General features: G+C 47.0%; 1 protein-coding gene and 2 non-coding genes across 3 annotated transcripts in view; 2 read left to right on the top strand and 1 right to left on the bottom strand.

Annotated features, from left to right (window-relative positions):
• The first annotated feature begins 4,142 nt into the window (after window positions 1–4,142).
• Window positions 4,143–4,306, top strand: LOC125997764 (U1 spliceosomal RNA). Its single transcript, XR_007491784.1, has one exon. It is a non-coding gene; the product is annotated as a U1 spliceosomal RNA (small nuclear RNA).
• Window positions 4,307–5,896: 1,590 nt separating this feature from the next.
• Window positions 5,897–22,636, top strand: part of GABPB2 (GA binding protein transcription factor subunit beta 2) — a 28,365-nt gene continuing 11,625 nt past the window's right edge. Inside the window, 3 exon segments of the mRNA XM_049765979.1 lie at window positions 5,897–6,116; window positions 6,958–7,152; window positions 18,736–18,880. Coding sequence (XP_049621936.1) covers window positions 5,934–6,116; window positions 6,958–7,152; window positions 18,736–18,880 — 523 coding nt within the window. The 5' untranslated portion in view covers window positions 5,897–5,933.
• Window positions 19,048–19,154, bottom strand: LOC125997622 (U6 spliceosomal RNA). Its single transcript, XR_007491663.1, has one exon. It is a non-coding gene; the product is annotated as a U6 spliceosomal RNA (small nuclear RNA).

A 22,636-nucleotide genomic window follows, 5' to 3' on the forward strand; every position in this document is an offset into this window, starting at 1 on the left:
CTCTGTTGAAAAATTAAAGAGGAAAGTAGAATTGAGTGACTTGACAGCCATCTTGGAGGAGAGAGAGTTCCAGAAGCTCTTGGCTCAGGAGATAATGTAGCGTGCTTACAATCCACACATTTTCTCAGCGTCGCCTGATTTGAACAAGTTGGTGGGTGCCCTTTATTCGAGCATGATTAATTCATGATTTTAGAGGCCCGCAGATTCCTCGCACTTCACGAAAAGGAAGAAGAGGAAACCCGTGAGATTAGCATTTCTATAAATAGAAATGAAAAGAGCAACGTGAATTAAATCCCGTCGGGCAGAGAGCTGAACATACGAAGCAGGAATACATTAAATCCATAGAGGCTTAAAATCAGGAGCAGAATACGAAGAGAAGATTGGCTTCTGCTTGAAGTGTCTTTGCTGCCTTTATTTACCCAGATGACACATGCTTGCTGATGGCCATTGACACTGCAATGGGAATAGTGGTCTTCCTGTCACTTCTGCTTTGCTTTAATGTGGCAACCAACTTTTGTTCCAGTCACTTCTATTTGCATACCAAATTCCACATAGAACTTTCTCTCCTTTTTTTGGATTTTGGGCCACACTCGGCGGCACTCGGTTACTCCTGGCTAGTGTTCAGAAATCTCTCCTGGCAGGCTCGGGGGACCATATAGAATGCCGGGATTCGCGAAGACCACTGTCGTCCTGGATTGATTGCTTGCAAGGCAAATTCCATACCACTGTGCTATCTCTCTGACCCCAGCTTTCTCCTTTTTTTTGTTTGTTTCTTTGTTTCGTTTTGTTTTTGGACTACACATAGTGGTGCTCAGGGGTTACTCATGGCTCTATGCTCAGAAATTACTTCTGGCAGGCCCAGGGGACTACCTACGGGATGCTGGGGATGGAACCCAGGTCAGTCGCATGCAAGGTAAATGCCCTCCCACTGTGCTATTGCACCAGCCCCAGCCACATGTCACTTACCTTGACCTTATTTCTTGTCTCTAGCCTTTTCCTAAGACTTATTATGAGGGTTTTTGTTGTTTTGTTCTGCTAGGATTCTGCAAGGCTGTTCAGCCACTGAGCCACATGTCTGGCTTTTTAGGAGTCATTTGGAACATACCTGGCCTCCCCTTTTATTATTTATTTATTTATTTATTTATTTATTTATTTTTGGATCACACCCAGCAGCGCTCAGGAGTTACTCCTGGCTATAAGCTCAGCAACCAATCCTGGCAGGCTCAGGGGATCATATGGGATGCCGGGATTTGAACCACCATCCTTCTGCATGCAAGGCAAACATCATACCTCCATGCTATCTCTCCGGCCCCGTGGCCTCCCCTTTTAATTCTGACTCAGTGTTCTTTTTTGTTGTTTTCTATAGTTTTGGGGGGTCACATCTAGTGGAATCCAGAACCTGTTCTCAGCTCTGTACATGCAGTCACTTCCAGAGATGCTGGGGATCACACCTGGTCCTGCTGGATACAAAGTGTATACTTAGGCTATCAAGCTTTCTCTCAGGCACTTATCTGACTAGTTTTTAAAAATTTCCTCTAAACTGGGGCCAGAGCGATAACACAGAAGTAGTGCGTTTGCCTTGCGTGTGGCCGACCAGGACAGACCCAGGTTCAATCCCAGATGATCCCCCGGGCCTCCGGAGTGATTTGTGAGCACAGAGCCAGGAGCCCTGAGCACTGCTGGGTGTGCCCCCTCCCTAAAAAAAGACCTCCTCTGGGCCCGGAGAGATAGCACAGCGGCGTTTGCCTTGCAAGCAGCCGATCCAGGACCAAAGGTGGTTGGTTCAAATCCCGGTGTCCCATATGGTCCCCCGTGCCTGCCAGGAGCTATTTCTGAGCAGACAGCCAGGAGAAACCTCTGAGCACCGCCGGGTGTGGCCCAAAAACCAAAAAAAAAAAAAAAAAAAAAAAAGACCTCCTCTAAATCTTGCTTAAAATCATTTACTTTAAAAAAAATCACTTACTTTCTTTAGTCTCAAGCCCCAAATATGTATTTGGGGGGGCACACCTGGAGGCACTCAGAGCTTACTCCTGCTTCTGCACTCAGGAATTACTCCTGGCAGTGCTTGGAGGACCATATGGTGTGCTGGGGATTGAATCCAGGTTGGCCATGTACAAGGCAAACAAACACCCTATACACTGTACTATTGGTCCAACTCCCCAAAATAATTTCTGTTAAAAAGTATTCATTGGCCTGGAGATTTAGTACAGCAGGTCGGGCCTTTACCTTGCATGTGGCTGGCCAGAGGTCGATCTCTAGCATCCCATATGGTCCCTGTGCACAGCCAGGAATAATTCCTTAGTGCGGAGCCAAATGTAACCACTGAGCAATATCACGTGTGGCCCCAAAACAAAACAAGTCAAAAAAGTCCTTTTATTTGGGGGGGGCCCACACTCAGTGATGTTCAGGTATTACTCCTGGCTCTGCATTTGGGAACCAAATGGGATGTTAGGGACTCAAACCTGGGCCAGCTGTGTGCAAGGCAAACATTCTATCTACTGTACTGTTATTCTGTCCCCCAAACAAAAGTTTTATTAAATCCGTATAACTTAAATTTATTATTCTTTTATTGCCTGTTTGTTTGTTTTTTGGGTCATACCCAGCAGCAGTCAGGGGTTACTTCTGGCTGAGTTCAGAAATCACTCCTGGCAGGCTCGGGGGACCATATAGGATGCTGGGATTTGAACCACCATCCTTCGGCATGCAAGGCAAATGCCTTACTTCCATGCTATCTCTCTGGACCCCTAAATTTATTATTCTTTTTTTTTTTTTTTTTGGTTTTTGGGCCACACCCGGTAACGCTCAGGGGTTACTCCTGGCTATGCGCTCAGAAGTCGCTCCTGGCTTGGGGGACCATATGGGACGCCAGGGGATCGAACCGCGGTCCGTCCAAGGCTAGCGCAGGCAAGGCAGGCACCTTACCTCTTGCGCCACCGCCCGGCCCCTAAATTTATTATTCTTAATTGTTGGTAGTGTTACTTGCCCATTAATATATTACCTAGTATCTTTTTTTTTTGGGCACACCCAGGGGTGCTTGTGCTAGGGGCCACTCTGAACCACAAGTGGAGGACCATGCGGTGCTAGAAACTGAATCCCAAACTCCCCTATTCAAAGCATGCATGCTAGCCCTTTGAACTTCCTCCTTGGTGCATTACATAATTTTTGTTTTGTTTGGGGCCACCCATTGATGCTCCTAGCTCCATGCTCAGTAGTGATCCCTGGTGGTGCTCAGGTGATTATGTGTTGGTTGTGATGGGGATCAAACCATAGTTAACCACATGCAAAGCCTTACCTCCAATACTATTTCTTTTTTTTTTGTTTTGTTTTTTTTTGGGTTTTTTTTTTTTGTTTGTTTTGTTTTGGTTTTTGGTTTTTGGGCCACACCTGGCGGTACTCAGGGGTTACTCCTGGCTGTCTGCTCAGAAATAGCTCCTGGCAGGCACGGGGGACCATATGGGACACCGGGATTCGAACCAACCACCTTTGGTCCTGGATCGGCTGCTTGCAAGGCAAACACCGCTGTGCTATCTCTCCGGGCCCTCCAATACTATTTCTTCAGCCACCGGTATCTAATTTGTTATTAAATAATTTTTTCATATTTCACAAATGAGTGCCATCTTTCTTTTTCTTTCTTTCTTTCTTTTTTTTTTTTTTTTTGGTTTTTGGGTCATACCCTGCACCGCTCAGGGGTTCCTCCTGGCTCTATGCTCAGAAATTGCTCCTGGCAGGCTCTGGGGGACCATATGGGATGCCGGGATTCGAACCACCAACCTTCTGCATGAAAGGCAAATGCCTTACCTCCATGCTATCTCTCCGGCCCCAATATTTTCTTTTTTTTTTTTTTTTTTTTGGTTTTTGGGTCACACCCGGCAGTGCTCAGGGGTTATTTCTGGCTCCAGGCTCAGAAATTGCTCCTGGCAGGCACGGGGGACCATATGGGACGCTGGGATTCGAACCGATGACCTCCTGCATGAAAGGCAAATGCCTTACCTCCATGCTATCTCTCCAGCCCCAATATTTTCTTTTTTTGGCCCCTTATTCTTCACTTTTTTTTTATTTCTTTATAACTTTTTTTTTTTTTTTGGGTCACACTCAGCCACGTGCAGGGGTTCCTCATGGCTTTATGCTCAGAAATCACTCCTATACTTATGTGGCAGGGGAGATACCATGATCACGAAGGTGGTTTCCCCAGGGCGAGGCTTATTCATTGCACTCTGGATGTGCTGACCCCTGCGATTTCCCCAAATGTAGGACACTTGACTGCATAATTTGTGGTAGTGGGGGACTGCGTTCGTGCTCTCCCCTGGGGGAAAAAAAAAGAAATCACTCCTGGTAGGCTCAGGGGACTACATGGGATGCCGGGATTTGAACCACCGACCTTCCGCATGCAAGGCAAACGCCTTGCCTCCATGCTATCTCTCCGGCCCCCATCTTTCTCTATCTATCCCTGTCACTCTGAATCATTCCGCTCGGTATAATTCCCTCCATCTCTATTCATGTTTAAGCAAATTCTACGACTTTATTTTTCCCGAATAGCTGTATAATATTCAACTATGTAGATGTACCACAGGGTTTTGGTTTTGGTTTCAGTTTTGGGCCACACCCAGTGACACTCGGGTTACTCCTGGCTCTGCTCTCAGAAACCACTCCTGGCAGGTATATGGGATGCAGAGGATCAAATCCGAGGTCAGTGAGTGCACGGCAAATGCCCTTTCTGCTATCGCTTTGGCCCCCTTACCAGTTTTTTTTTTTGGGGGGGGTGGTTACACCTGGCAGCACTCTGGGCTTACTGCTGGCTCTATGCTCAGATCGCTTCTGGCAGGCTCAGGGGACCATATGGGACGCCAGGATTTGAACCACCATCCTTCTGCATGCAAGGCAAATGCCCTACCTCCATGCTATCTCTCCAGTCCCCCAGTTGTTGTTTTTTTTTAATCCATTCATCTGTTCTCAGACACTTGGGTTATTTTCCAGATTTTGGCAACTATGAATTGTGCTGCAATGAACATAAGAGTGCAGATGCCTTTCTGCATTTGTTTTTGGGTCCCTGGGGTATATTTCCAGGAAAATAATATGGTAATAATATCGAAAGACAGTAGAGGTTAGGACCTGGAGGACTGGTCCACGATAGGAAGCTTGCCACAAAGAGCAGGGCAGTGCAGTTAAGGCAGAGAAGGGACCGCTATGACCATAATAGTCGGGAATGATCGCTTAGGACAGGAACTGGGTGCTGAAAGGAGATAAAGTGATATGTATGGCACGCCTTTCAGTAACACCTTGCAGCCCAGTGTATAAAAGGGAAAGGGGGGGCCGGGCGGTGGCGCTAAAGGTAAGGTGCCTGCCTTGCCTGCGCTAGCCTTGGATGGACCACGGTTCGATCCCCCGGTGTCCCATATGGTCCCCCAAGCCAGGAGCAACTTCTGAGCGCATAGCCAGGAGTAACCCCTGAGCGTTACTGGGTGTGGCCCAAAAACCAAAAAAAAAAAAAAAAAAGGGAAAGGGGGGGGAACGGAGAGATAGCATGGAGGCATGGCATTTGCCTTGCATGCAGAAGGATGGTGGTTCGAATCCCGGCATTCCATATGATCCCCCGAGCCTGCCAGGAGCTGCCAGAGCCAGCAGTAACCCCTGAGTGCTGCCGGGTGTGACCCAAAAACAAAAAAAAGGGGGGGAAATGAGAGCAAGAGATAGAGAGGGGGAGAGAGAAATGTGTACTGTAGAAGGATGGGTGTTGGATATGGTGTAACTAAATTCAGTCGTAACTCTCTCATGGTGATGAAAAAATTATTTATTGTTTAGACTGAAAAATCAATTTCATCAGTGCTCTCTCTCCAACTAGCTTAACTTCCCAAGACTGGAGCTTAGAGCTGGTCTCTGTTCATGTATCTCTCCCCAGTGGTCACTTAAGGCTTAGCAGGCATTGACCTCCGCTGATGATTTTCCCACAGCTCGGAACATCACCCCTGCACTTTGCAGCCCAGTATGGCCATTACTCCACGGCGGAGGTGCTCCTGCGGGCTGGCATCAGCAGGGACGCCCGGACCAAAGTGGACAGGACCCCTTTGCACATGGCCGCCGCCGATGGACACACACACATTGTGGAGCTGCTAGTCAGGGTAAAACACGTTGGGTGGGTTTCTTCTAAAGAGCCTTCAGCCTCCACATTTCTCTCCTCAAACGGGGGTACTTGTCTCCCTGTTTTCTTCTTCTGTCCTAGATTTTTTTTTTGGTCCCACCCAGCGGTGCTCAGGGGCCACTCCTGGCTCTGCACTCAGAAATCGCTCCTGGCAGGCTTGGGGGACTACATGGGATGACGGGATTCAAACCACCTTTTGTCCTGGATCGGCTGCATGCAAGGCAAATGCCCTACTGCTGTGCTATTTCTCCGGCTCCTGTTTCCTTCCTATGATGGGAGATGGGAAACTTACCTACCTATTTCCTTCTTCTGCTGGACGGGGTGGGAACCTCATCTGCCTTTCTCCTTCCTCAGCTGGGGGTGGGGAAACTGGCTGGGAAAAGATGACGTTTCTGACACTTTAGGGCACCACTCTGCATCTCCCAAGATTCATCACCCGAAGGCTCTGAGAATATTGGTTTCTGATCTTTAAAGACTAAACAGACTTTATTGATTTCCCTTTATTCTCTTCCTGCAGGTTTTCTCTCAACTTTCAATCTAGCTTTCCAGGCTCAGCTCACTAATAACAAAACTCTATTTTTTCCCTTTCTTCTCCCATCTGCTCTCATTTCCCAGTGCTGCCATGAGTAGACCCACTCATCCAAAGCACGATATGTCAGCATTCACAGAACCTGAGAAATGTTTATTCCCTTTATTTTTCTGAAATGGGATATAAATCTGAATATGCTGACTCTTTGAAAATCCTCTGTCCTTGCTGAGGGGCTTTTGCATCTGTGCTACTGTAAGTAATGTCTGAAAAAAAAATGGCTTTCTCACGACAGAACGGCGCGGATGTGAATGCCAAGGACATGCTGAAGATGACAGCTTTGCACTGGGCCACGGAACGCCTCCATCAAGATGTTGTCAGGCTGCTTCTCCAATATGGAGCCGATGTATATGCTTCCAGCAAGTTCGATAAATCTGCCTTTGACATAGCCCTGGAGAAGAACGACGTTGATATTCTGGTCATCCTGCAGGTCTGGTTCTTTCTAATGCCTCAACACGTTCCTCAGTTGAACTTGAGTGGTTTTTAAGGTGCTGGATCAAGACTGAAATCTCCTACCTTAGTATGTCTCGGTCTCGTGACGCCTGTCATTAGCTTTCTTCCCTGTTGTTTTTGGCTCAGCAGTGCTTGGAGGCTATGCCTGGCTCTAGATCAGGTGTAAACGCTCTGCCCCATTAATGCCTTAAAAAAAAAAAAAAAAATTGGGGCCGGGCGGTGGCGCTAAAGGTAAGGTGCCTGCCTTGCCTGCGCTAACCTTGGACGGACCGCGGTTCGATCCCCCGGTGTCCCATATGGTCCCCCAAGCCAGGAGCGACTTCTGAGCACATAGCCAGGAGTAACCTCTGAGCGTTACTGGGTGTGGCCCAAAAACCAAAAAAAAAAAAAAAAAAAAATTGGACTGGAGTGATAGTACAGTACAGTAGGTAGGGTGCTTGCCTTGAATGCTGCTGATCTGGATTAGATCCCCAGAATCCCATATGGTCTCCCAAATCACTCCTATCAGGAGTGATCTCCGAATTCAGAGCCAGGACTAATACCTGAGCACTGCCAGGTGTGGCCCTAAAACAAAAACTCAAATAAATGTTCTAGGATGCAGGGAAATAACGCAAGTGGTTGAGCACATGCCATGTATGTGTGAGCGAGCCCCTGTGAGGCCTTGAGTTCTGTCCCTGGTGCACTCTCAGCTGGGCTCCAGTGCCCCCACACCAAGCACCACCGAATGAGGTCCCAGTCAAAGAAGAACGAGGGCGAGAGAGATAGTACGGGAGGAAGGCACTTGCCTTGCACGGGACACCTGCCTTTTATGGAGCGTCCCTGAACACCACCAGCAGTGGTCCCGAAGAGCATCACTGTGTGTGGCCCAGATGACTCCAAAACTAAATCAAAGGGAAGAGTTGATACGAATGGGGCCAAGAGGCGCTCAGTGCGCCCCTTTAATGCTCAGGGTACAAAGGAGATACTCCGTGCGTCCTTCGCAGCGTCCAGGTCCATCATCAGCAGGAGAGGCCTCTCGGGCATCGCTGGGTGCGATCACTGGACACACTAAGTCATCACAGCATTAAGCAGAACGGCCCTGAACTGGGACCAGAGAGGTCATACAGTGGGTTGGGCAATTGCTTCGCAGGTCTCTGGCCTAGGTTTGATCCCCCAGAATCTCTGTTCCCCCAGCTGGCCAGGAGTGATCCCTGATCATTGCAGGTGTGTCCCCAAATGGAACAACAAAAAATTTCCCAAATTATTCATGATGATTGAAGAACATGGTGTGTCCATTAACTTTTTTTTTTTGGTTTTTGGTTTTTGGGTCCCAACTGGCAGCACTCAGGAGTCAGTCCTGGCTCTGCACTCAGAAATCATTCCTGGAAGGCTCAGGGACCATACGCGATGCCAGGATTAGAGCCAGGGTTCTGGGGCTGGAGAGATAGCATGGAGGTAAGGCGTTTGCCTTTCATACAGAAGGTCATTGGTTCGAATCCCGGCATCCCATATGGTCCCCCGAGCTTGCCAGGAGTGATTTCTGAGCATAGAGCCAGGAGTAAACCCTGAGCACTGCCGGGTGTGACCCAAAACCAAAAAAAAAAAAAAAAAAAACGAACCAGGGTTCATCCTGTGATGGCCGAGTACAAGGCAAACGCCTACCGCTGTGCTATCACTCTGGCCCCTTTTCCTTCCCTTTCTATTCAAACTAGACAAAGGGCAGTATTAAAAGCCTAATTCATTGTGATAGAGTCATAGTAAATTATAAGAAAATTTATAATCTCAGAATCAAAAACTTATAATCAAAGACATAATCTCAGAATCAAAAACTAATTGAAATTATTTTATCCATTAAATATATATATATATATATATATATATATATATATATATATATATATATATATATATATATTGGTTTTTGGGTCACACCCAGCAGTGCTTGGGTTCCTCCTGGCTCTATGCTCAGAAAATCGCCCCTGGCAGGCTCGGGGGACCATATGGGATGCTGGGATTCGAACCACCATCCTTCTGCATGAAAGGCAAGCGCCTTACCTCCATGTTATCTCTGCAGCTCCCTCCATTAAATATTTTTTGTTTCGTTTCATTTTGGGGCCACACCCGTTTGACACTCAGGGGTTACTCCTGGCTCTGCGCTCAGAAAATGCTCCTGGCTTGTGGGGGACCATATGGGATGCCGGGGGATCAAACCGCAGTCCGTCCTAGACTAGTGCTTGCAAGGCAGACGCCTTACCTCTAGCGCCACCTCTCCAGCCCTTTTTTTTGGTTTTTGGGTCACACCATGAAAATCATGGACCCCCAATGTGTTTTCTTGTATGTTGGATTTATGTCTTTTTTTTTTTTTTTCTTTCTGGTTTTTGGGCCACACCCGGTGGTACTCAGGGGTTACTCCTGGCTGTCTGCTCAGAAATAGCTCCTGGCAGGCACGGGGTACCATATGGGTCACCGGGATTCGAACCAACCACCTTTGGTTCTGAATCGGCTGCTTGCAAGGCAAACGCCACTGTGCTATCTCTCTGGGCCCGAATTTATGTCTTAATTTTATTATGGCTCTAGGTCTCAGTTAATTATGAAATCTTACAATTTAATTTAGTCGTTTCACCTGAAAGAAAAATTTCTCATCATATTAATGTTGTTTTTCTTTCTATGTATACTCATTTAATGACTTTCACTCTTTTTATTTTAACATCATTGCTTTATTTCCCTCAATTTAGGTTTTAAGATGCTGACATAACAATACCTTTTAGGTGGACTTTCTTCACAGTTCTTTTCGCCTGTTATTGACTATCATAGTTACTGTTACACAATAACTTTGTATACATATACTGTTATACACTTATAGTAGAATTTTCCATGTTTGTATTATGTATGAAATTCTTTTTCAGGGCCTGGAGAGATAGCACAGCGGCGTTTGCCTTGCAAGCAGCTGATTCAGAACCAAAGGTGGTTGGTTCGAATCCCAGTGTCCCATATGGTCCCCCGTGCCTGCCTGGAGCTATTTCTGAGCAGACAGCCAGGAGTAACCCCTGAGCACTGCCGGGTGTGGCCCAAAAAAACAAAACAAACAAACAAAAAAAGAAATTCTCTTTCAGATCTGCTCTGCTCTGCCATTAAAAATTTTTTTTGAATTTGAAATGATTCATCTAAGCAGTTGCCGACTATTACATTTTAAAGCACTTTTAGTTGATTCAGCTGAATTTTTTCTTTTACTCTATTTTGGATCCTTTCCAACAAATATTTTTTGGCATGAGTGAGTGTTATGGCCATATTTTTTGTGAAGTCTGTACGTGTATGTCTTGTTCTGTGTCTGTCTGTTTTGCACATTTGTTCCCTTTTTCCTAACTTCATCTTCCCCAATTTACTCCTGGCTCTATGCTCAGAAATCATTCCTGGTAGGCTCAGGGGGACCCTATGGGATGCTATATGGGATTAGAACCACCGTTCTTCTGCAAGCAAGGCAAACGCCCTGCCTCCATGCTCTCTCTCCGCCCCGAAGTATTGCTATTTTTGTTTTTTGGTTTTTGGGGCCACACCCGGTGGTGCTCAGGGATTACTCCTGGCTATCTGCTCAGAAATAGCTCCTGGGAGGCACCAGGGGCCATATGGGACACCGGGATTCGAACCAACCACCTTTGGTCCTGAATCGGCTGCTTGCAAGGCAAACACCGCTGTGCTGTCTCTCCGGGCCCAGTATTGCTATTTTTATGATGCTAATTCTCCCAATCCGTTAGCAGCGAATATGTTTCCATTTCTTCATGTCATTCTTTTTTTTGGGGGGGGGTTGCCATATCTGGTGGCGCTCAGGGGGTTACTCCTGGCTCTGCACTCATAAATCACTCCTGGCAGGCTCAAAGGATCATATGGGATACCAGAATTGAATTCGAGTTTGTCCCAGGTTGTCTGTGTGCAAGGCAAATGTCCTACCATTGTGCTATTTCTCCGGCCCCCCTTTATTATTTATTGAAACAATCTTTTGTAGTTTTCTTTGTATAGGTATTTCATTTTTTTAGTTAGGCTGATTCCAAGACACTTCATTTTCTGAGGCACAATTATGAATCGAATTTGTTTTGTTTTGCTTTGTTTTTGGGCCACACCCTGCAGCGATCGTTACTCCTGGCAGGCACCAGGAACCCTGTGGGATGCCAGGGATCAAATCCGGGTCCATACTGAATTGGCCGTGCAAAGCCTCTGTGCTATCACTCAGGCCCCTATGAATCGGATTTATAAAATATTTCTTTTGGGGCCGGAGAGAAAGCATGGAGGTAAGGCATGCCTTACATGCCTTGCATGCAGAAGGACAGTGGTTCGAATCCCGGCATCCTGTAGGGTCCCCCCACTTGAGCCTGCCAGGAGCGATTTCTGAGCATAGAGCCAGGAGGAACCCCTGAGCACTGCTGGGTGTGACCCTAAAAAACAAAAAAAAAAAAAACAAAATTTCTTTTGGGCCGGAGCAGTGGAACAGGAGTAGGGCATTTGCCTTGCACGTAGCCAATCCAGGACTCCAAGCCAGGAGCGATTTCTGAATGCAGAGTCAGAAGGAACCCCTGAGCATCCAGGTGGGGCCCCCCCCCCAAAATATATGTTTTTTCATTATTTGTATATAAATAAGCCATGAATTTTTGCATATTAATTTTGAAGCCTGCCACTTTACAAATCTATTGTTTCTGAAGGCTTTTTTGGTCATCTTTAGGGTTTTCTAAATATAGTATCGTGCCATTTGCCAAGAATGAGCTTTTTTCCTATCTGGATGTCCTTGTTCCTTTTTTTGTCTGATTGCTACAGAAAATACTTCCAGGGCCGGAGAGATAGCACAGCGGTGTTTGCCTTGCAAGCAGCCGATCCAGGACCAAAGGTGGTAGGTTCGAATCCCAGTGTCCCATATGGTCCCCAGTGCCTGCCAGGAGCTATTTCTGAGCAGACAGCCAGGAGTAATCCCTGAGCACTGCTGGGTGTGACCCAAAAACAAACAAACAAACAAAAAAAAAACAAAAAGAAAATACTTCCAGTCTTATATTGAATTTGCTCTTTTGGGAGGGGAGGTTTGAGCCACACTCAGCAGCACTCCGGTTCCTCCCGTCTCTGCACTCAGAAATCACTCCTGGCAGGCTCAGGGGGACCCTATGGGATGCTGGGATTCGAACCACTGTCCTTCTGCATGCCAGGCAAATGCCTTACCTCCATGCTATCTCTCCAGCCTCGAGGGGAAAGACTTGTCTTTTCCCCATTGAGTGTAATATTTGCTTTGGGCTTGCAGTAAATGGTTTTGACTATGTTTAGGGAAGTTTCTTCAGTTCATTTTGTTGAGAGATTTTTATCATAAACAGGTGCTGGATTTTGTCCAATGATCACTGCATGATCATATGATATGTTTTTGGGTTATTTTGGTTTTTGTTTTTGGGCCACTCAGGGATTATTCTGGCTCTGCTTTCAGAAATCTTATTCCTGCCAGGCTTAGGGGACCATATGGGATGCCAGTGGTGGAACCCAGGTCTGTCCCAGGTCAGCAATGTGCAAGGCAAACGCCCTCCCAGTTTGCTATAGCTCCGGCCCCTAATCCTATTTTTTACTTTTTCTTTTACTGATATGTTGTATTATTAAAGATTCGGGGCCGGGAAGGTGGCGCTAAAGGTAAGGCGTCTGCCTTGCAAGCGCTAGTGTAGGTGGAACCTCGATTCGATTTCTGGCGTCCCATATGGTCCCCCCAAGCCAGGGGCGATTTCTGAGCGCATAGCCAGGAGTAACCTCTGAGTGTCAAACGGGTGTGGCCCAAAAACCAAAAAAAAAAGAATCATTTTATTGATTGGATGTCTTATGTTGATTGACTTGTATATGTTAAACCACCCCCAGGATGATTCCTACTTGGTCATGGTAGATGATCTTTTTTTTAAATTTTGGGCCACATTGGGGGCCGGAGAGATAGCATGGAGGTAAGGCGTTTGCCTTTCATGCAGGAGGTCATCGGTTCGAATCCCGGCGTCCCATATGGTCCCCCGTGCCTGCCAGGAGCCATTTCTGAGCCTGGAGCCAGGAATAACCCCTGAGCACTGCCGGGTGTGACCCAAAAACCCAAAAAAAAATTTTTTTTTGGGCCACATCTAGTGGTGATCAGGTGTTACTCCTGGCTCTACACTTAGGAATTACTTCTGGCAGGCTTAGGGAACCATATGAGTGCCAGGGATTGAATGTGGGCTGGTCATATGCAAGGCAAACACCCTCCCCACTCTATTATTGTCTGGCCCCAGTGAATGTTTGTTGTTTGCTTTTTTTTTTTTTTGAGTCACACCCGGCAGCTCTCTGGGGTTACTTCTGGTTCGCTGCTCAGAAATCTCTCCTGGAAGGCTCGGGGACCATATGGGATGCCGGGAGTCAAACCACTGTCCATCCTGGATCAGCTGCATGTAAGGCAAATGCCCTACCACTGTGCTATCTCTCTGGCCCAGAATTTATCCATTTCTTTTAGGTTCTTTTGTTTCATTGCATAAAGATTCTCAAAGTAACCTCTGCTCATACTTTAAATTTCTGTGGTGTCTGTTGTGATGTCGTCTCCCCTTTCGCTTCTAATTCAGTTTATAAGGGTTGTCTCTTTCTCTTTCTTTGTGAATCTTGATCTTTTTTACTTTTTCAAAAAATCAGCTCTTGGGGCCAGAGCGGTGGCGCAAGTGGTAAAGCATCTGCCTTGCGTGCTAGCCTAGGGTGGACCACAGTTTGATCCCCAGGCGTCTCATATGGTCCTCCAAACCAAGAGCGATTTCTGAGCACATAACCAGAGTGACCCCTGAGTGTCACTGGGTCAGAGTGTGATCCAAAAAACAAAAAACCAGCTATTGATTTTATTGATCTTTTTGAGGTTGCCACACCCAGTGATTCTCAGGGTTTACTCCTGGTTCTGCACTCCAGAATTACCCCTGATGATTCTCAGAGGGCCATATGGGATGTTGGGGTGTTGGGGATTGAACCCAAGGAGGCCACATACAAGGTAAAGTCCCTACCCGCTATACATTTCTTTTGTTTTTGGCCCTTAGACCACACCAGAAGTGCTCAGGGCTTACTCCTGGTTCTGTCTGGTTCATGAGTCACTCCTGCTGGGACTTGTGACTCGTATCTCTGGACTATCTCCTCGGGCCATTGCTCTCGGTTGGTTTTATTGCTGCTTTGGAATTCCAGTTGTGAGAATAAGCAGTTGCCAAACCCCCTTGAGGTAGGGGCTGGCATTCCTTGGAACACAGAGGACAGGATGTTCCCACCAGGTGTGCTCAGACATTGGGAAGGATGTTCCCACCAACGTGCCCAGAAATGGCGAAAATAATTAAACAAAAAAGGTTGAGGTCGTGACGTAGGTTCCAGTAAAAATACAGTGTACTTAGAATAGATACCAGGTGGCTGCTTGAAATGTAAAGAGAATGTTAGGACTGTAGTGCGATATGTATTGCTTGAGGATTTGATTCGAGGTCCTTATAGAAGATCCACTGTGTTGGACAGGCTTGGACCCCAATTAGCTGGAAAATGAACCTCCCTTTTGCCATTAGATAATCAAGACTGGTTCTGAGTTCCAAGCCAGGGGGTGGGGAAGCTCGATTCTGGATCCTGACATATTCTGCTCTAAGTTGTATTACTTCCTTCTCCTACCTGCTTTGTGCTCCTTTTGTTTATCATTCTCTAATTTCTCAAGCTGTGTTATCAGGTTATTTCTATTTATTTATTTATTTATTTATTTGGTTTTTGGGCCACATCCGGCATTGCTCAGGGGTTACTCCTGGCTGTCTGCTCAGAAATAGCTCCTGGCGGGCACGGGGGACCATATGAGACACCGGGATTCGAACCAACCACCTTTGGTCCTGGATCGGCTGCTTGCAAGGCAGACGCCGCTATCTCTCCAGGCCCATTTTATTTATTTTGGTTTTGGGCCAAACCCAGCAGTGCTCAAGGGTTTCTGGCTTTGCACTCAGAAATTGCTCCTGGCCTGAGGGACCCTATGGGATGCTGGGCATTGAACCTGGGTCCATCCTGGGTCAGCCATGTGCAAGGCAAATGCCCTACTGCTGTGCTACTGCTCTGGCTCTTAGGTTATTATTTTTAAATAAATGTCTTTACTTAAACACCACAGCTTACAAAGTTGCTCCAATACAGTTATTTCTGACATTCAATCTTCTTTTTTTTTTTTTTTTTTTTTTTTTTTTGGTTTTTGGGCCACACCCGGTGACGCTCAGGGGTTACTCCTGGCTATGCGCTCAGAAGTCGCTCCTGGCTTGGGGGACCATATGGGACGCCGGGGGATCGAACCGAGGTCCGTCTCCTAGGCTAGTGCAGGTAAGGCAGGCACCTTACCTCCAGCGCCACCGCCCGGCCCCGACATTCAATCTTCTAACACCAATCCTACCACCACTGTGACATTACTTCTACCATTGTCTCCAGTTTCCCATTATCCTCCCAGACTCCCCCTTGGCAGGTACAAATAATTTATGTAATATTGCTTATTACAACTACATGGTACTAAATTATCCAAAAAATCTTTATTAAAAGAAAATTTGTGGGCCCGGAGAGATAGCACAGCGGCGTTTGCCTTGCAAGCAGCCGATCCAGGACCAAAGGTGGTTGGTTCGAATCCCGGAGTCACATATGGTCCCCCGTGCCTGCCAGGAGCTATTTCTGAGCAGACAGCCAGGAGTAATACCTGAGCACCGCCGGGTGTGACCCCCCAAAAAAAAATTTGTGAAAACTGTCCTATTTTAAAACGTGTTCATCATGAAGGTTTAAGTTGCTTGTTTCTAGTTGGGCTCGCTGGGTTGTGCTTAGGTGGGTTCTATGACACTTCCACATCTAAAATGGCGCATTCCTCCTGGCAGGGGTCTACTTCTGTGCCCCTAGCGTGACCCGGCACGGAGGATGTTTCCCCAGTTGACAACCAGGAAGGAACAGGGCGGATGATCCAAGAGCCCTTTCTCTTCTAACCATTCTTGTACAGCAACACTAGAGGGAGGCACTGGACTAGCTGAAGGCCGGGCAGGTGAGGTGCTGGCAAAAAGCTTAGCATGAGCAGGGCGATTTAGGAGTGCCTTGGAGCTACTCAGTGTTGATAGGTTTGATCTCCTTTCACCAACGCTCTCTGGGAGGGAGGAGGGGTGGCCCAAAGTCCCAAAGTCAAGCCTTGTTAGGAATCATGGCACCCCTCTCTGTGCTGCCACCGAGGGCATCCAGCATTGCCAATATTAAAAAATACGGAGGAGGGGCCGGGCGGTGGCTCTAAAGGTAAGGTGCACCTGCCTTGCCTGCGCTAGCCTTGGACGGACCGCGGTTCGATCCCCCAGTGTCCCATATGGTCCCCCAAGCTAGGAGCAACTTCTGAGCGCATAGCCAGGAGTAACCCCTGAGCGTTACTGGGTGTGGCCCAAAAACAAAAAAAAAATACGGAGGAATTGTGCATATGGAGACATGTGGCTGCGTGGTCTTTGGAGCTGGGCCAATGAGTTGTGGATTGGGGACATGGCTGCGGGATCTTTGAAAGTGTGGAGGCACAGGAAGTGAAGGTCTATCGCTGCTCGGCCTTTTGGCTAAGATCAAGTGTAGGAAGGGGAGGTCTGCCCTGACTCCAGAGACCACAGCCCCAACTGGCATTTCTGGTGTTTTTGGCAATTAGGTGTCCCTGCATCAATTAGTAGAAAACCAGTGAAGTTGGGCCATTGGTGGTTGTGAGGCGCGTGTGCAGCTGCTGAGGCTTCATCAGGGCCCAGGATTTGCCTCACCTGAGATTGCACCCCTTTCCAGTGTGATCCACTGAGAGCAGTTAAACCAGTTCGCTGTACTATCTCCTCAGTTTGGCCTCTTTTGAGAGTCAAATAAGTCTGTGGCGCTGGCTGTGGAGCAGTCCTGGCAGTGGCTGTGACTTGTGGGCATGACTGAACATAGGGTTATGTACGTGGGCCTTTCCTGATAAATGCTTGCAGAGCTGTAAACTTCCCTCTTAACACTACTTTCACCGTGTCCCACAAGTTCTGGTAACTCGTGCCCGTGTCCTCAATTTCATTTGTTTCCAGGAATCTTCTGATTTCCTCTCTGACTCACTAGTTGTTTAATAGTGATCTGTTTGGCTTGGGTTTTTGGTTTGGGAGCCACACCCAGCGCACTCAAGGCTTACTACTCCTGGCTCTGTGCTCAGAAATGGCTCCTGGCAGACTTGGGGAATCATATGGGATGCGGTGGATTGAACCCAGGTCCTCCGCAGATTGTCCGCGTGCGAGACAAACGCCCTACTGCTGTGCTGTCACTCCGGCCCCTCATCTGTGCTGTTTACTTTCCAGGTGTTTGAGTTATTTCTCCTTTTCTTTTTTGGTAAACTTCTTTTTTTAGTTCATCATTGTCTGAGAAGAGAGTGTGATTTCTGTCCTCTTGACATTGTGGAGGTATGCTTTGTGACCCAAATGGAAAGTGTTCCAACTACTATTGTCTCGCTATGATATTTTTCTTCAAGTCTGTTACAGTTGTTTTAAGTATGTTGATGGCCCTTCATTAGATGCATAGAAATTCAGGACTGTGGGGCCGGCCAGGTGGCGCTAGAGGTAAGATGTCTGCCTTGCAAGTGCTAGCCAAGGAAAGATCGTGACCGCAGTTAGATCCCCCAGCGTCCCATATGGTCCCCCCAAGCCAGGGGCAATTTCTGAGCACTTAGCCAGGAGTAACCCCTGAGCATCAAATGGGTATGGCCCGAAAAACAAAACAAAACAAAACAAAACAAAACAAAACAAAAAAAAGAAATTCAGACTGTGAGTTCTTTGTGAGTTACTACCTCTTGACCATTAAGAAATGACTTTCCGGCCTGAGAGATAGCAAAGCGGCGTTTGCCTTGCAAGCAGCCGATCCAGGACCAAAGGTGGTTGGTTCGAATCCCGGTGTCCCATATGGTCCCCCGTGCCTGCCAGGAGCTATTTCTGAGCAGACAGCCAGGAGTAACCCCTGAGCACCGCCGGGTGTGGCCCAAAAACCAAAAAATAAATAAATAAATAAAATTAAAAAAATAAGAAATGACTTTCCCCGTCTCATAACCTTTTTCAGCCAGAAGTCAACATCATTTGATATTAGTGTGGCCACCCCAATCATTTTGAGGGAATTACTTTTTTTTTTCAGTTTCTGATTTGTGTCATACCTGTGTTGTTCAGGGGTGGTTCCTGGCTCTACATTCAAAATTATTCCTGTCTGTTCAGGGGACCGTATGGGATGCTGGGAATCACACCCGGGTTGGCCATGCGCAAGGCGAACACCCCCACTGTGCTATCACTCAGGCTCCTTAAGTAACTATTTAACCAGCACTAAGGAGCATTATGTCTGGACCTGGGAGATGGCTCTGAGGCCTCAAACACACATGCCGTCCATCGCTAAGCCCTAAGTTTGATCCCTCGTGCCAGCTTCACTCATGCCTCACAGGACCCAGCCATCAGACATCAGACTGGCCACAGCTGTGCTGAGCAATCTGGGAATGACTACTGGACCCCCGTTCTTGGCCGTCTCCCCACAAATCAAACGAAACAACGCATACGTTCTGAGTGTGAGTGTCTGCCTTGTTTTCTAGGAGGCAATGCAGAGTCAGGTCAACACTCACCCGGAGAGGGATAGAGCCAGCCCCAGGACTGTGGCCACCCCGTTCCTCATCACCTCAGGAGGAGTGGTCAGCTTGGCTGGCATTGTTCCCTCAGCCAGGGCCAAGATCGCTGCAGGTAACTCTCAGCTAATGTGACGTTTCTCGTAAACTTAACCTGTGTTCTCCACAGGCTGTTTGTTCATACCCTGATACCTCTCGTGTCAAAATTTGCCCCAGATAGAACACTTAAATAATTTCTTTTAGTTTCAGACATTCTTATTGCATTTTTTTTTCTTTTTTTAAAAAAATATGGAACGCTTCACAAATTTGCGTGTCATCCTTGCGCAGGGGCCATGCTAATCTTCTCTGTATCGTTCCAATTTTAGTATATGTGCTGCCGAAGCGAGCACTCTTATTGCATTTTTAAACATGTAAACACCGTGATTACACTGTTGTTCATAATTGAGTTTTAGTTTTACAATGTCCACCACCCTTTTATTTTTTTACTTATTTTTGGTTTTCTGGGTCACACCTGGTGGTGCTCAGGGGTCAGTCCTGGCTCTGCACTCAGAATTCACTCCTGGCTGGCTCGGAGGACCATATGACATGCTGGGAATCGAACCTGGGTCCGTCCCAGGTCGGCTGCATGCAAGGCAAATGCTCTACCTCTGTGCTATCACTCCGGCCCACCTTCAACCTTAAACCTTGAAGGTTTCCCATCACCAGTGTCCCCAGTTTTCCTCCTGCCCTCCCCACACTTGCCTCGAGGGCGGGCATTTCGGTCCTCTTTCTCTTTTCCTTTTTTTTTCTTTGTAGATACTATGGTTTGCCATTATTGTTAATGCAGGGATACCGTGCATATCACTTTATCTCCATCATCCAGTTATTTCCAGTTACTGACGTGTGATCAGTTCCAACTATCATTGTCATAGTCGTCCCTTCTCTACTCTGACTGCATTGCCCCAGTATTTGTGATGAGCTTTCTACCATGGGCTGGTCCTTCTCACCCTCCTCTCTGTTGTCGCTGGGTGTTATTACCACACTATCTTTTCTCTTTTTTGGTATTTGGGTGACACTCAGGGGTTACTCCTAGCTATGCGCTCAGAAATCGCTCCTGGCTTGGGGGACCAAATGGGATGCTGGGGGATTGAATTGCTGTTTCTCCGAGGCTAGTGCGGGCAAGGCAGACAGACGCCTTACCACTTGTGCCACCGCTCCGGCCCCTTATTGTTCTTTCTTTTCTTTTTTTTTTTTTTTTTGGTTTTTGGGCCACACCCGGTAACGCTCAGGGGTTACTCCTGGCTATGCGCTCAGAAGTTGCTCCTGGCTTGGGGGACCATATGGGACACCGGGGGATCGAACCGCGGTCCGTCCAAGGCTAGCGCAGGCAAGGCAGGCACCTTACCTTTAGCGCCACCGCCCGGCCCCTTATTTTTCTTATATCCCATAAATGAGTGAGGTGATGCTATGTCTGTTCCTCTTCCTCTGACTCATTTCACTCAGCATAATGTTCTCCATATTCATCCCTGTATAAGAAAATTTCATGACTTCACTTTTCCTAACAGCTACATAATATTCCATTGTGTAGATGTCGTGTTTTTAGCCACTCATCTGTTCTTGAGCACTTGGGTTGTTTTCAGGTTCTCACTATTGTAAATTTATATATAAAATTATAATTTATAATAAATTTTTAAGTTAATTTTCATTTTATTTTGATTTTTGGGCTACACCTGGTGGTGCTCAGGGGTTACTCCTGGCTCTGTGATCAGAAATCATTTCTGGCAGACTTGGGGGACCGTATGGGATGCTGGAGATCAAAGCCCAGTTGGCCATGTGCAAGGCAAATGCCCTACCCTCTGTGCTATCTTTTTGGCCCCATTTAGAATAAATTTTAGGTTTGGGGTCACACCCAGTGGCACTCAGGGGTTACTCCTGACTCTGTTCAGAAATCATTCCTGGCTAGCATGGGAGACCATATGGGTTCCTGGGATTCGAACCACTGACCGTCCTGGATTGGCTGTGTGCAAGGCAAATGCCCTACCGCTGTGCTTCTCTCGGCTCTTATAATAAATTTTTGTTTTGTTTTGTTTTTTGGGAGCGCTCAGAGGTTCCTTCTGGCTCTACACAGAAATTGCTCCTGGCAGGCTAGGGGACCCTATGGGATGCTAGGATTCGAACCCCGTCCTTCTGCATGCAGGGCAAACACCTTACCTCCAGGCTATCTCTGTGGTCCCATCTCTCTCTGGCCCTCTTATAATAAATTTTAAAGCAAATGTATTCTTTCTGGAAAAGGGAAGATCACACAAGGGAATTATTCATGAGTGTTAAAAGTGAAATGTTGTGAGGCTGGAGCAGTAATACCGTTCTGCACATGGCCAGCCCAGGTTTGAACCCTGGCATCCCATGAGGTCCCCTGAACCCACTAGGAGTGATTTCTGATACATAGCCAGGAGTAACTCCTGAGCACCACCCAGCTGTGGCCAAAAAAAAAAAAAAACTAAAACGAAACAATTTTTCAGGGGCTGAAACAATAACACAACTAATGGGGCATTTGCCTTGCACATGGCTGACTCAAGTTCAATCCCTGGCATCCCATATGGTCCACCAAGCTGCTAAGATTGATTTCTGAGCTCAGAGCCAGGAGTAATGCCTGAGCACCACCATGTGTGGCCTAAGACCTCCCTCCAGAAAAAAAATTTCTTCAGGTAACTCCGTTGAAGGATTATTTCTATCCCTCAAATGAAATACAAGGACATTTACAGTAATATTGCTAAGAAAAACAGTAACAAAGCAGAAAAAAAAAGGATGTATTGAACTGTTGCTGGTTGAAAAAAAATTGGGGGTGGGGGCCTGGAGAGATAACATGAAGGTAAAGTGTTTGCTTCGCATGATTAGAATCCCAGCATTCCCTTGGGTTCCCCGAGCCTGCCAGGCGCGATTTTTGCCTTCAGAACAATATTCAGGGGGCCAGAGAGATAGCATGGAGGTAGTGTGTTTGGCTTGCATGCAGAAGGATGGTGATTCAAATCGCAGCTTCCCAAATGGTCCCCCGAGCCTGCCAGGAGCGATTTCTGAGCATAGAGCTAGGAGAAACCCCTGAGTGCTACCGGGTGTGACCCCCCCCCCCCCAAAAAAAAAAAGAACAGTATTCAAATATTGATTTATGAATGCTTCATCCTGGGTAAGCTGCTTCTCCTTTTTTTGTTTTTTGTTTTTTTTTGGATCACACCTGGCCGTTTTCAGGAGCTACTCCTGGCCTCTATGCTCAGAAATTGCTCCTGGCAGGCTCAGGGGACCATATGGGATGCCGGGATTTGAACCACTGACCTTCTGCATGAAAAGCAAATACCTTACCTCCATGCTATCTCTCTGGCCCCTCTACTTCTTATTTTACTAGCTATATAATTGGAATATAGGGGTTGGAGAGATGGGTAGTAGAGAGGCAGGATCCTGGTTCCATCCTGGTTCCATATAGTCTGATCACCACAGGAACAACCATTGAGCACAGAGCTGCTTTGGTTCAGGTGTTGACCCCCAAGATACTTGAATAAAGTGGGAATATAGTAATACAGACTTTATTTGCCTTGTTTTGAGGCTGAGTATTCAGGTGTGTTTTATAGCAAAGCTTCAAAAGTAGACATTGTTAAAAAAGAATGAATAAGAGCTGGAGCAACAATACAGCAGGTAATGCATTTGCATTGTACGAGGCCAGATTCGATCCCCATCATCCCATAGGGGCCCTCGAGTCTGCCAGGGGTCAACCCTAAGCCATGGCTTGTGTGGCCTGAACAAAACCAAAACAAAGGAACTCTTCTCGATGGAAGTTGGCTCCATGATGCCCACCAGGGGGCAGTAGTGACCGTCTTTTTCCAGACTCAAATGTCTTTTCCAG

The sequence above is a fragment of the Suncus etruscus genome, chromosome 19 (genome assembly GCF_024139225.1).
Source record: "Suncus etruscus isolate mSunEtr1 chromosome 19, mSunEtr1.pri.cur, whole genome shotgun sequence".
In the NCBI taxonomy this organism is placed as follows: Eukaryota; Metazoa; Chordata; class Mammalia; order Eulipotyphla; family Soricidae; genus Suncus; species Suncus etruscus.